Here is a 12,238-nt window from a genome sequence, read left to right as displayed (position 1 = left end):
GAAAAGACGATTAACGCAATGACGACACAATGCGACAATCGATCCAGAGCTGACTTTCAACCACATGCGGTAATAAAAATAACACCGCATGCGAATACTCGATTGAAAGATGCAGTTGAGCAACGCAAATGCGGAGGATTGTGCCACGTGTACGTCTAACGGTTGTGCAGATTTGACAGTCTGATTGTATAACAGAAGAAATATTATCCCTCCATCTTCGGAATTTTCATAACAACAAGTGGGGACCACAAGGCCGGAGTTAAAGATCTTCACCTATAAATACCCCATAGAATTCACAGAAAAAGAGGTTACTTGATACGGGGCTAATTGCTGCTATTATATTGAGAAAAAGGTTGAGCTAAGTGTTAAACTGAAAAAATTCAAGAAGAAGAAGAGATAAGGCCGAGAGGTGAGTCTCAGTGTTAATCTGCCAGATCCCCGCCGCAAAGCTCTATACTCAGATCCCTGCTACTGGTTGAGCAAGTCTGGGAGGGAAGTTCATCCTTCCACACGATCCACCCATTCCGACAAGCAAATCTCCATCCAAATCGGTGCCGAGACATTGGTGCTTATTTGTATTTGTTTCTATCTCTTTTCATCATTGTATCTCATCTCCTTTATCTCTTCATTCACACACCATGTATCAGACGCTAAATAGATATGTTGAATGTCTCGATCGTTTTCATAACCACTTCTCTGTCTATTTCCATTCCTCCGTTTATCGTCTTCTTCATGAAGTGTTCTTAATCCCCGGGTAGCCAATATGAATTAAACGAGTACTTAATCTGTGTTAGAGAGATAATTGCGTATAGCTAAGGCATGCTAGACGGCATCTTAACCTGTGAGAGCAGAAGTGAAGATGTCATTCTGATCTATTAAGAGAAGGTTAGAAGAATGCGTTAACTAGAGCGAGTAGTACTTCCAGGAATGGAAACAACTTTGCGTTCATTACATTCGTCTCTGTTTCACCATAGACATGTGGGAATGCGGCTAATCACTGAAAGGTGTACGTTAAGGGAAAAAAGGAATCGTACTTATGACTTTAACGCAATTAAGGATCTTGCGATGTTTATATTAGTTATCTTTCTCTTTTTGCTTTGTACATAAGACTTGCCATCGCATTACATGATCTGTGTATAATCTTCACAATCAGCCTTGGCCTTAGTATTTTGTATCATACCGCCTGTATCTTATACCATTTTAGCTTAGGTTTACTGCATTTTATTTTATTATCACATTTTTACTGCTTTCCTTTACTTTATCGCAACTTTATATTCTTGTACACAAATACTTTTATTAAATTGAAAAACATGATCGCATGTATCATAAACATAACGCAATAACCTCAACAGTCCCTGTGTTCAACCTCGGATCATATCGAGAAACTTGCGGTGGAATTATACTTGGTTCTAACGCAAGGAAACTTGTGACAACGCATAGCATACTACAAGAGCATCCATTAATAACGCATATCTAGAAGTAGTATTGCATGAATTGAGTCCATTAACGCATGCATCATTAATAAGGAAGTAATTGCACCGTTACATCTGTATTCCAAATAAAACAAGATAAGGATGTTAATTGGTATCTGTCTTTGGGTAAAGATTTAGGGACTATGTATCCTTTAGTTGTTCATGTTAGTCATCATTCTATAGGAGGATCTTGTAGTGGTATTAGTGGTGGAAATGGTGATCGATTGCTATGTTTAGGTTCTTCTTATAGTTCTTCAAATGATCAAGTTATATAAGATGTTGGTTTTAATGGTGATTTGAAAAAAAAAGATGTATTTAGAAGTAAAGAAATATTGTCCAAATATTTTTTTTTTATTTTTATTTTTGTAATAGCAGTGAATAAGAATTTTTAATGAAGGACTATACGATCAAATTCAAAGTTGCTTGAGTTGAAATGTTTGTAAGAAGGTTGTCAATGGTATGTTTGTATATCTCGGTATAAGAAGCGCGAGTTGTGAATGCTTAGAAAGTACATTTCCGACCATAATTGTTCAATGAATACAACTCAAAGTTGTCATAGCCAAGCTTCTTCATTTGTAACTAGGGACTGCTTGAAGAGGATTTTAGTTTTATCTCTACTGATCACTCCCTTCCTAGAGATATTGTTCATAAGGCTCGTACTAAGCTTGATGTTAATATTTGTTATAAAAAAACTTGGAGGACAAAAGAACATATATTAAGATCATTAAATGGTGATGCAGTTGAATCATATAGCTTGATTCCATAGTTTTTTTAAAGGTTGAAAGAAATAAATCCATGTATTATTACAAATGAAGTATTCTTCTTATAAAATCTATATCATTGTCTATTGTAGATAGACTATGATAGATATCTATCACTATCTATCAATGAAAGTTATGCATCACTGTCTATCACTGGTAGACTGTGATAGGCATCTATCATTGTCTATTAGTGATAGTTGTGTATCACCGTCTATTACTGATAGACTATGATAGACATCTATTGTTGTCTATCTACTAATGATAGACAATGATAGATTTGTTACCATTGTCACTAATATAATTGTTTTCATTTATTTTTTCAAGAACATACACTGCTTTAAAGATTGATGAAAATTGACATTTTAAATTTTGTTTCATGGCTATTGGTGCATCAATTGAGGGGTAAAGGTACTGTAGACCTACCATATCTATTGTTGGCACGTTTTGGAGTCTAAGTTTGGTGGTATTCTACTATCAACTTTAGCACTAGATGGTAATAATAATATCTTCCCCTTGTGTATGCTATTGTAGATTATGAAAATGATGTATTATGGAAATGGTTTTTCGAAAATATACAAACTAGTTTAAGGGATATAGAACATTTAGTCATTGTCTCTGATACCAAAACACAAGCGTATGTATCGAAGTAATAAAATCCAAATTAGAATCAGGTATCGTCCTCAGAGACTAGTGTACACAATTTATCCTAAACTTAGCTATTGTAGTTCCTTATCAATTTTATTTAGTCTACTGGAGGATGGTTTATGAGCAATAATTAAGTGCAAATGACAAATAAACCTAAGAGACAAATTAGAGGAGAACGAATCCAGGGTGTTGTTTCATTAAGAAAATCTTAATGGTAGTAACATGCAATTAATTAATGAAGATAGGGTGTTGTTTCATCAAGCTCATTATGTTCTAACTCTAGTTTATCAAATTTGAATTTCTTCCTATTTCTTAAACTAGTGTTGCTTTAAGACCCTTTAATTACACCCTTTATTAATCTCGATTCACTTTCATGAAATCTTGAGTAATAATATAAATTATCAAGTCTAGCAAATTAAACTCTTCTTCAAGCAGTAGAATTTACTTATATCAATTGATTGATGGCTAGTCAATCAAAGCACTAAGAATGGATAATTTATAAACCTCATCAACAATTAAATAATTGCAATATCAACAATTCATTTAAGAAATTCTAAGCTCTAACAACATCCTAGAATTTAGAGTTTAGTTATGCATATTTTCAATATCCATAAATCCTAAGTAGAAAGAAAGCATCTTAGACAAGGAAAGAGTTAGGGAAACAAAAGTCAATCTTCTTTCCCCATCACCGAATCAGAATATCGGTCTTCTCGACCTTCACCAATGAATTGCCATATGATTTCCAACTGAGCTATCCTTTTCCAGATACTTCGTTCTGCCTTAGGTCGAAATATCCCCCCAAATTCTTCTTCTTTTCACTTGACGGTGCTGCTTCTTTTTATAAGAAATTATCACAGCGTTGCAACATTGACACTAGAAGCGGATGTCATGTGCATTTGCCATTCGAAGCGTCGCAACGTTACTCTGTTCTCAGCTCTCGGGTCTTCAGCGGCGCGGGGTAGCGTTGCAACGCAAGCTCAATACTGACCCCCCGATTTTTCCTTCAAAATTTTTCCTTTTTTTCTTCAATTTTGACCTCTAGCTTCCCTCCTAATTTCATAGTTGACTCCTAGATACTTGTATTTGAACTTTTACCCAGGGTTTTTTTATTATTTTTGCTAAATTTGCTCCTAATGTTCAGTTTTCTGAAATCACTCAACAAACCACATCAAACCATACAAAACTAGAAATAATAATTCCATAATTGAAAATAATTAAAGTACTTTTCAGGTGTTTTTTAGTCTCTGATTGACATTTGAGCATTCTAAAAGGTGTCTTAAGTGTGTTTAACAATGCTGAGTACTGTGTGTACATCCCGCATGTTCTGCAAAATTTGAAGAAGTTGTTCAAGGATCCTTTGATTGATCAGTTTTACTTTAGTTGTGCTAAATCGTACACTCTTGATGACTTTGAGTTTAATATGAGATCTGTGGAGACAATTTCTCCAAATATTCGAAGTTACCTTATTAATGTAGGATTTGAGAAGTGGCCTCGTGCATATTCTCGAAAAGAAGGTATGAAATGATGACAACAAACCTTTCAGAGTGTGTAAATTTTATTTTGAAAGAGAATAGAGACTTACCTATTGTAAATTTACTTGATGCAATTAGGGATTTATTACAAAAATATTTTCATGATCAAAGGAAAGCTAGTTTATCGATGAAAACAATTTCAACTCCTTGGACTGAGAATATATTATGCAATCAACATGAATAATAAAGAATTTTCATGGTAAAAGTTATTTATTCTTTTCCTTTTTGTTTGTTTTTAGATATATAAAATTGAAAGGAGAATGATAGACAATGATAAATTTCTATCACTTTTTATATTTGGTATATTTGTGATGTGCTGATTTCTTTTTCCATTTTTATTTATTAGGTTCATCCTATTAACAAGGTTGAATACTCAATAATGGATGGTGATAAATAATTCCTAGTAAAGCTTAATTTGGGATCTTGCAGCTGCCAAGTATGGGATTTTGATGAAATTCCATGCTTTCATGTGCTTGTCGTTCTTCGGCTGCTTAACATGGATACTTATTTTTATATATTTGATTATTATTATTCAAGTGCATTGTCATCGACATATGTGGGTTGTATTCGACCTGTTGGAGTCCATTCAAACTGGAGGGTTTTAGATGATGGCATTACAACATTACCTCCTATTTTTAAACATTCAACAGGAAGACCTAAAAAACAAAGATCCCATCTATAGGTAAAGCTAAAAGTAGTTCATTAAGATGTAGTCGTTGTCATTGTAAAGGTCACAATTCTAGGACTTGTTGACAAATTAATCAATGATGTAATCATTATATTTGCATTTTCCCTTGTATTGACAAATGGGTTGATATTAGAATTTATGAAAGTTAGTTTTCCCTTGATTAATTCTATTATTGAGTTTGTAAATGAATGGAACAATATCTGCATATGAATAAAATTCTTGAATTCATTTGTTTTATTCCTTTTTTTAATTGAAATATGTGATATACACATTTATACAGACATTGACATCGATAGACACTGATAGATTTCTATCAGTGTCTATCATTTATGCACACTGATATACCATTATGTTGATATATACTGATATCTGTCAATCAATGTATATCATTGTTAGAGAGTAATTTTTTCCTCTTCCTTTTGGCTATTTTGAAAATGAAGAAACTAATGATCAACATATGGATATTGAACTTATCTAATAGTCAATTTGAAAATCAATGTTTCTTCTTTACCATGATGCAGTATATCAGTTTTGGTTATTAAAATTTGTATATCAATTTCATTTTTTTATGTAAAAGTTTTTGCAATATTAGGATTATGCATGATTGATTCATTTTTGGCATCAGACACTGGAACTAGAAGCATTATAATATTATAGTAATTGAGTTGAGAATTAGAGACATTGATAGAAGTCTATCAATGTCTATCAATTAATTATGGAATTTCTTCCATCAATAACTATCACCAATAGATATTGATAGACTTCTATCATTGTTTATCAATGATAAAATTCATGATATACCTAATAGAATTACATTCAACATATATTTGATAGTGGTTTATTCATCATGTACCTGATACAATTTTTTATCCAACATATATAAAAAAGTTTATAAAACTGATAAAATCACAACAGATAACATCATTAGTATAAACTAGAATTCTTATAGATGTAATTCTAACATCGATGTTCATTGTCACTGGTATTGTAACATTCAAAAAATAACATAGTTCATCGTTTGTAGTATCGTAGTCTTCTTCAATAACATTCTAAAATCAAGTTATAACATTAAGTTTGAGAAGGTTGAGATTCATATTGAGAAGGTTGAGATTGAGTTTGGGAGTTCAGTTGAGAGATGTTTAAGTTGAAGCTTGGAGCATTGTCCATCACTGAAGTTGTTTCTTTCTTTTGCTTCTTTCTAGAAGATGCTTTGTTCACTTCCTTTGCCTTTGTTGTTTGTTTCCGTTCTTTCTTGGGCCTCTCATATACAATTTTCCTGTCATCATCTAATATCTTTGGTCTAAACTTTGTACGTTTCCTTTTTCCTTCACTTTTAGCAACCTAAAATAATAATAACAAGAAAGAAAGTTAAATGTTAGAATGTAGAAACTACATATCATGATATCATCAATTATTTATATCTATGTATCAAGAAATATATGAACATAATTTTAACATATAAATTGATTTATCATAAAATCTCTCACTATGTACTGTTGATAGACAGTGATAGTGGTTTATCGCTCTCTATCAATGATAGACATTCTATCCATCATTATATCAATTAATATGTACAAATATTTAGTGACATAACTGGCAACGACAACTATTTAGATCTATATAGCAAGAAATATATGAACATGGTATTAATATACAAATTGATTTATCCAAAAATATTAGTATCTACCATTGATAAACATGATACTTGTCTATCACTCATTATCATCAATGATAGATAATGATAGACCAATATCACTTTATTTATCATGTTATCAAATATCTAGTGATAGAATAGATAACTATTTACCTTCTCTTCTCTTGGTTGTTTTCTTTTATTTTCAAGTCTTTTTTTCTTTTCATTCTCATTTTCGTCTTCAGTTTCTTCCTCAACAACTTGTTCTTCAACATGCTCTTCTTGTTCAACAACAATCTTTCCTCCATCAACAGGTTGTAATAAATAAAGTAATAGTATAGTGTTAGACATTGATAGTATTTTATAAATATCATCAATTAATTATATTTTCCTTTTTCTCATTTTTTTTAGTTTTGATTTTCTCTTTTTTTTTTTTTTTTTTTGGGGTTTTCTTCTTTGTCAAATAGATCAAATTCTTCTTTTTCTCAAGCTCAACTTCCTGCAATAGATCCAAAATTCTAAAACACATAAGAAGGCAACATATCGCTTTATTTTATTTCATAGTGTCTATATATTTACCTTATCCTTTTGCTAAACATGATCAATTTTTTCCATATGTTCCTCAGCTTCAAATTCTTTTTGCTGCAATAATACTATGTAATGTGTCATTGTTACATAAGATTTAAGGAAGTTATAGAAGTATATCATTGTCTATCAATGATAGGCATCGATAGAATTCTTTCTATATCTATCACTTATGGGCAGTGATTGACCTCATTGACTTCTTCCAGAAATGTCTATCATTGATAGACACTGATAAAATTCTATTACGTCTATCAGTGATAGACACTTCCTGATGAGAGTCTATCATTTAGATTTCGACTTAGATATTTACCTTATCCTTTTGCTGAACATGATCAATTCTTTCCATATGTTCCTCAGCTTCAATTTTTTTTTGCTGCAATAGTACAATGTAATATGTCATTGTTACATAAGAATTAAGGAAGTTATAGAAGTATATCATTGCTCATTGGTGATAGACACTGATATCATTGATGGGTAGTGATTGACCTCATTGACTTTTATCAGGAATGTCTATCACTGATAGACACTAATAGAATTCTATCAGCATCTATTAGTGATAGACACTTCCTAATAAAAGTCTATTTTTTAGATTTCGATTTAGATATTTACCTTCTGTTGAACATGATCAATTTTTTTCAGATGTTCTACAACTTCAAATTCATTTTGCAACAGTAATACAATGTAATGTGTCATTATTACATAAGATTTAAGAAAGTGATAGAAATTTCTATTAGTAATATACATTGATAGAATTCTATCAGTGTCTATCATTGATGGACAGTGATAAATTTAATTGACTTTCAAAACAAAGTAGCTTAAGAGAGGAAGCAAACATTTTCCTTTCCATCATCTTCCTCAAACTCTGTGTCATTGGGGTTTCTAATGGTAGAGTTTGAATATGATTGAAATCATCTTGTGTTTGTATATCAGATTCCTAAAACAAAAAACAAAAATCAACACACAAAGATAATGAAAAAAATGAGATTCCTATAACAAAAGACAAAAATAAAAAAAGAAGAAAAAAAGCATTGATAGATAGTGATATACTTCTTTAACTATCTATAAGTACAAAAACTTGTATACGAATCTTTCCTTCATTCCCAATTTCAATCTACAAGAAAAACAATTTTAGTTTAGTTAGTAAATATATGTCTACATTTAAAAAATAAAATAGCACATAGCAAAAGACTTACCTGAGTTATGTAATTCCAATCATAATTCACCATTTTACCAATTTCATTATTTCTTTTAAGAATTTGTAAGCTACAAGGAGCTTTGTTTTTTTTTACCTTTTTTTATGGTCTCCTCAAGCTCTTTTCCTTGTTCTTCTTGCGTAAGCTTTTCAATTGGAAGTCTATCATTCAATCTTTCCATGATTGTTTTTAAAATTCTGATGATCTCTTTTTGGCCTTGTTTCAAACTTTTGTGCTTTTTTTCTACTCTTTGTTAGCCATTTTTTAGTTCTTCTATTTCCTCCATTATATTTTTTCCATGCTCCATTTTTCGTCTAATTAATTCTCTTTCTTTATTTCTTTCTTCTTCTTTTTTCTTTATCTTTCTATCTGTTCCTTCTTCTTTTCTTCTAAATCTATCAAATATTTGATAGTGGTTGATTGTGATTCTTGTTCTATTGGAACTAGTGGAATCACACAAAACTACAAGTTTAAACACATGTTAAATCATTAGATCAAAAACAGGAAAACACTAACAAGCTTTGTTATGATATATGTCTATCACCGTTTTTCGTTGATAGATAGTGATAGACTTCTATCATTGACTATTGCGTGTCAGTCAGCTGATATTATTGATAGAAATGATATATGTCTATATTCTATCATTGACTATCACTCACTATTATCATTCAATGATGAACATCGGAAGAAACTATTTCTATCTATCGCTGATAGATAGTGATAGACTACTATCTGTTTTTTGTTTGAAACCATTACAAGTAATAAAAATGAGGCTAAGAAATTGTAGGAAATACTTACGTCATTTCTTTGAAAGATACCATCTTCAAGATTTCTCTAATGATTAGATTCAAGCACTTCTATGATATTATTCTTGGACTTTGATTGCAATTTTTTCTTCCAAATCCAAGATATATTGCTGAAAAGTTTGGTATTGTTTCAAATGTTCAATAAACTAGTGCCAAAGGAAAACCTTGAAGGCATATAGAATTCTTTTCAGTAGAATAAGCATTTTTGAAAAATTGATATGTCAAGTTATATGACAATCGTCCCCAATAATAGGTATTAAATGCTTGTTCATTGTCAAGTATAGCAACATGTTTCCAATTAACAACATTGTGTCTTGCCTAGGGATTAAAAAGGATTCCAAGAAAAGAAGATTTTCCATTTAACCTTGACACTATCACTTTCAGAATCATGTTAGAATTTGAAGCTTCTCTAGATGTCTTTTCTATCAATTGAATCATCATTCTTAAAGACTCTTTCTCTAAGTTCAAAAATTTGATCTTTTTCTTCTAAATCTATTGATGGTAGTTGAGTACTACTTAAACTTGTGATTAAGCAAAATTCTTTTAATCCAAACTTTGCTATATGCCCATTAAAGTTAAAAGCCAAGACATTTGGCTACTTTGTGATGTATTGTTTTCTTAGAAGGTAGTTTATGAATTTTGTGGGAATTTTCTCAATTTTTAGATTTAGAAAGTGGCCAAAAGAACCATTTCTAAAAGTATTTAAATTATTATCATTTAATTGCTTTTTTATAGTTTGTATTACATCTAATGAGATGCATATTGTTATCCTCAAATACTTGTTATGGTCTTGCATTATTGTTTGATGTTTATGTTCTTGTTCCACCTGTTTAAACATTGAACTATCAGCAATAAGCAAGTGATATATGTCTATATTCTATCATTGACTATCACTCACTATTATCATTTAATGAACATCGGTAGACTTCTATTACTGTCTATTGCAAACTATGAAATGTGATAAACAGTGATAATGTCTATCACTATCTATCAAGTACTTCTTTATATACTAAAACATGACATCAATCCTACTAGTAAAAGAAATATCAAAACACTAACTGTAAGTAGCCTCCAACTAAACATATCAAAGAAAACATATGTATACATTGGTAGTGGTATGAATGATAGACAACATAGAACACTTAATATCACATATAGACACTAATAGTAGTCTATTAGTGTCTATTTGTAGTAGACATTAATAGACTTGTATAACTTTCTATGTACTTCTTTTCTTTATATCATAACATGGCTAAACCACGAAGTAGATCCTAAAAGCAAACTAAACTGAAAACGAAACAAATATCTAAACATATACAATCCAATAAGTAGCTCATAGCCAAACAATCAAATATCAAAACATATATAATTAGGCCAAACATATATGAGAAAATGTTCCATCACTTTATATTACTGATAGACAGAGATACACCACTATCAATGTCTATCATAGGTTTGTTTATACCTTCCGTTTTAGTTTCTCTTGTTCTTCCTTTTGAGTTTTTATCTTCTTTTGCTTTTACTTTTTCTTTTGATGATTATTCTTTAACTATCTTCCTTTTGATGTTGCTTATCATCTATATACAAAATTTAGGGTTATAAATATTACTACTAAACAAGAAACAAGAATTATACTTAATATCTATAATTGTTCATAAATTGATAAGAAGAACAGAAAAGAGTTATACCTTTTGAAGTTGAGTAATTACTAATGTAGTGGTAGAAGAAAGATGCGGTAAGAAGCAACAGAAGAAGAATTAAGAAGAAGAAGAAGATCAAGAAGCAGCGGACGAGGATGGAAATGAAGCAACAGACGGAAAAGGACGTAAATAGAAAAGAAAGAAGGTGAAGCAACGTCGATGGAAGAGGAAGAAGAAGAAGAAATTGATTTTGAGAGAAAATTGCGTCAATTAATCGTGGTTTGGTCAAGTTTTGAGTCGGGTCGCCATCTTTCTCCCATATTTTTGCGTTTGAGTTGGGCTTTTTCGGTATTTTACATCCTTTTTGGGGTTTGGTTGGGTTGTAACCATTTCTTAATCTTTTTTACTATAAATTATAAATACTTTGTCCCACTTTTCTATATATAAAAATCCCCATTTTTAAAAATAACTCATTTTTAAAATTAAGTACTTGTAAAATTAATTCAAACACAACTTTATTACAAATTAATTTTGGGTGATCAAAATTATCCATCCAAGTAATTTGGAGCATAAAAAAAAAAAACTTCCTCTGACCATTCAAAATCACTTTCCAAACAGGGTGGAATAATTTATAAAGGTAATCTACTTAGTTAATGACAATTTAATAACTTAATTAATAAAAAACCATTAATTTAACAACGTTTTCACCATTAAGAAACCATTTGCATTGAAATGCGTTCCCCATTATATTCCATCTTAAAATCTTACCTTTACGATTTTAGTCTACTCTCCACAACTCATCTCATCCACAGATCAGATCTACAATTTTCCAGATGGTTCACTGTCCACCGTCGGATTTCGCAGAGGAAAAACAAAACCTCTATTCTGTCTACATGCGCCTTCTTCTGCCTGTCTGTCTTTTCCCAAAACGATATATATATTTTTCTCCCTCTAGCGTTGACTTTTCCACAGAATTGATCCCATGGTAACTAAAAGGTTAGCTCTCCTTTCTCTTCGCAACAATTTTTATTTTTTTATTTTCTTTCCTCTCAAAATCTCATACTTATCTTTTTATTATTATAATGTCTCTGAAGAAATTAAAAAATGTACCAGCTAAATTGAATTTGATATTCTCAACTGTGGTAGCTCTAGAATTTTAATTTAAAGCTTCATGAAGAAAAAAACACTTTCAAATTTAGGACTATTTAAAGATTCGTATGGATTGCATTTTGGACTCGATTTATAATATTAAACTCATTCCATTCTCATCACTCATAATCCAA

General features: G+C 30.9%; 1 protein-coding gene across 1 annotated transcript; it reads right to left on the bottom strand.

Annotated features, from left to right (window-relative positions):
* Positions 1 to 6,166: 6,166 nt before the first annotated feature.
* Positions 6,167 to 8,542, bottom strand: LOC120077307 (nucleolar protein 58-like). The gene is made up of 5 exons (XM_039031194.1): positions 8,510 to 8,542; positions 8,386 to 8,427; positions 7,627 to 7,689; positions 6,906 to 7,028; positions 6,167 to 6,439 (listed from the first exon to the last, which is right to left on the bottom strand). The coding sequence occupies exons 1-5, from the start codon at positions 8,540 to 8,542 to the stop codon at positions 6,167 to 6,169; spliced, it is 534 nt and encodes a 177-aa protein (XP_038887122.1).
* Positions 8,543 to 12,238: the final 3,696 nt, after the last annotated feature.

The sequence above is a fragment of the Benincasa hispida genome, chromosome 1 (genome assembly GCF_009727055.1).
Source record: "Benincasa hispida cultivar B227 chromosome 1, ASM972705v1, whole genome shotgun sequence".
In the NCBI taxonomy this organism is placed as follows: Eukaryota; Viridiplantae; Streptophyta; class Magnoliopsida; order Cucurbitales; family Cucurbitaceae; genus Benincasa; species Benincasa hispida.
Note: the sequence above shows the minus strand (reverse complement) of the source record. Positions and strands in the feature narration are given on the sequence as shown.

What these genes read in the sequence shown, in the direction of transcription:
- LOC120077307 (XM_039031194.1), bottom strand. Translation starts at nt 8,542, where the DNA reads ATGGTGAATTATGATTGGAATTACATAACTCAG. An exon ending in ATTGGAATTACATAACTCAG is followed by an intron (nt 8,428 to 8,509) that starts GTAAGTCTTTTG and finishes TTTTTCTTGTAG; the next exon opens with ATTGAAATTGGGAATGAAGG. An exon ending in ATGTTCAGCAAAAGGATAAG is followed by an intron (nt 7,029 to 7,626) that starts GTAAATATCTAA and finishes GATGGAGGAAAG; the next exon opens with ATTGTTGTTGAACAAGAAGA.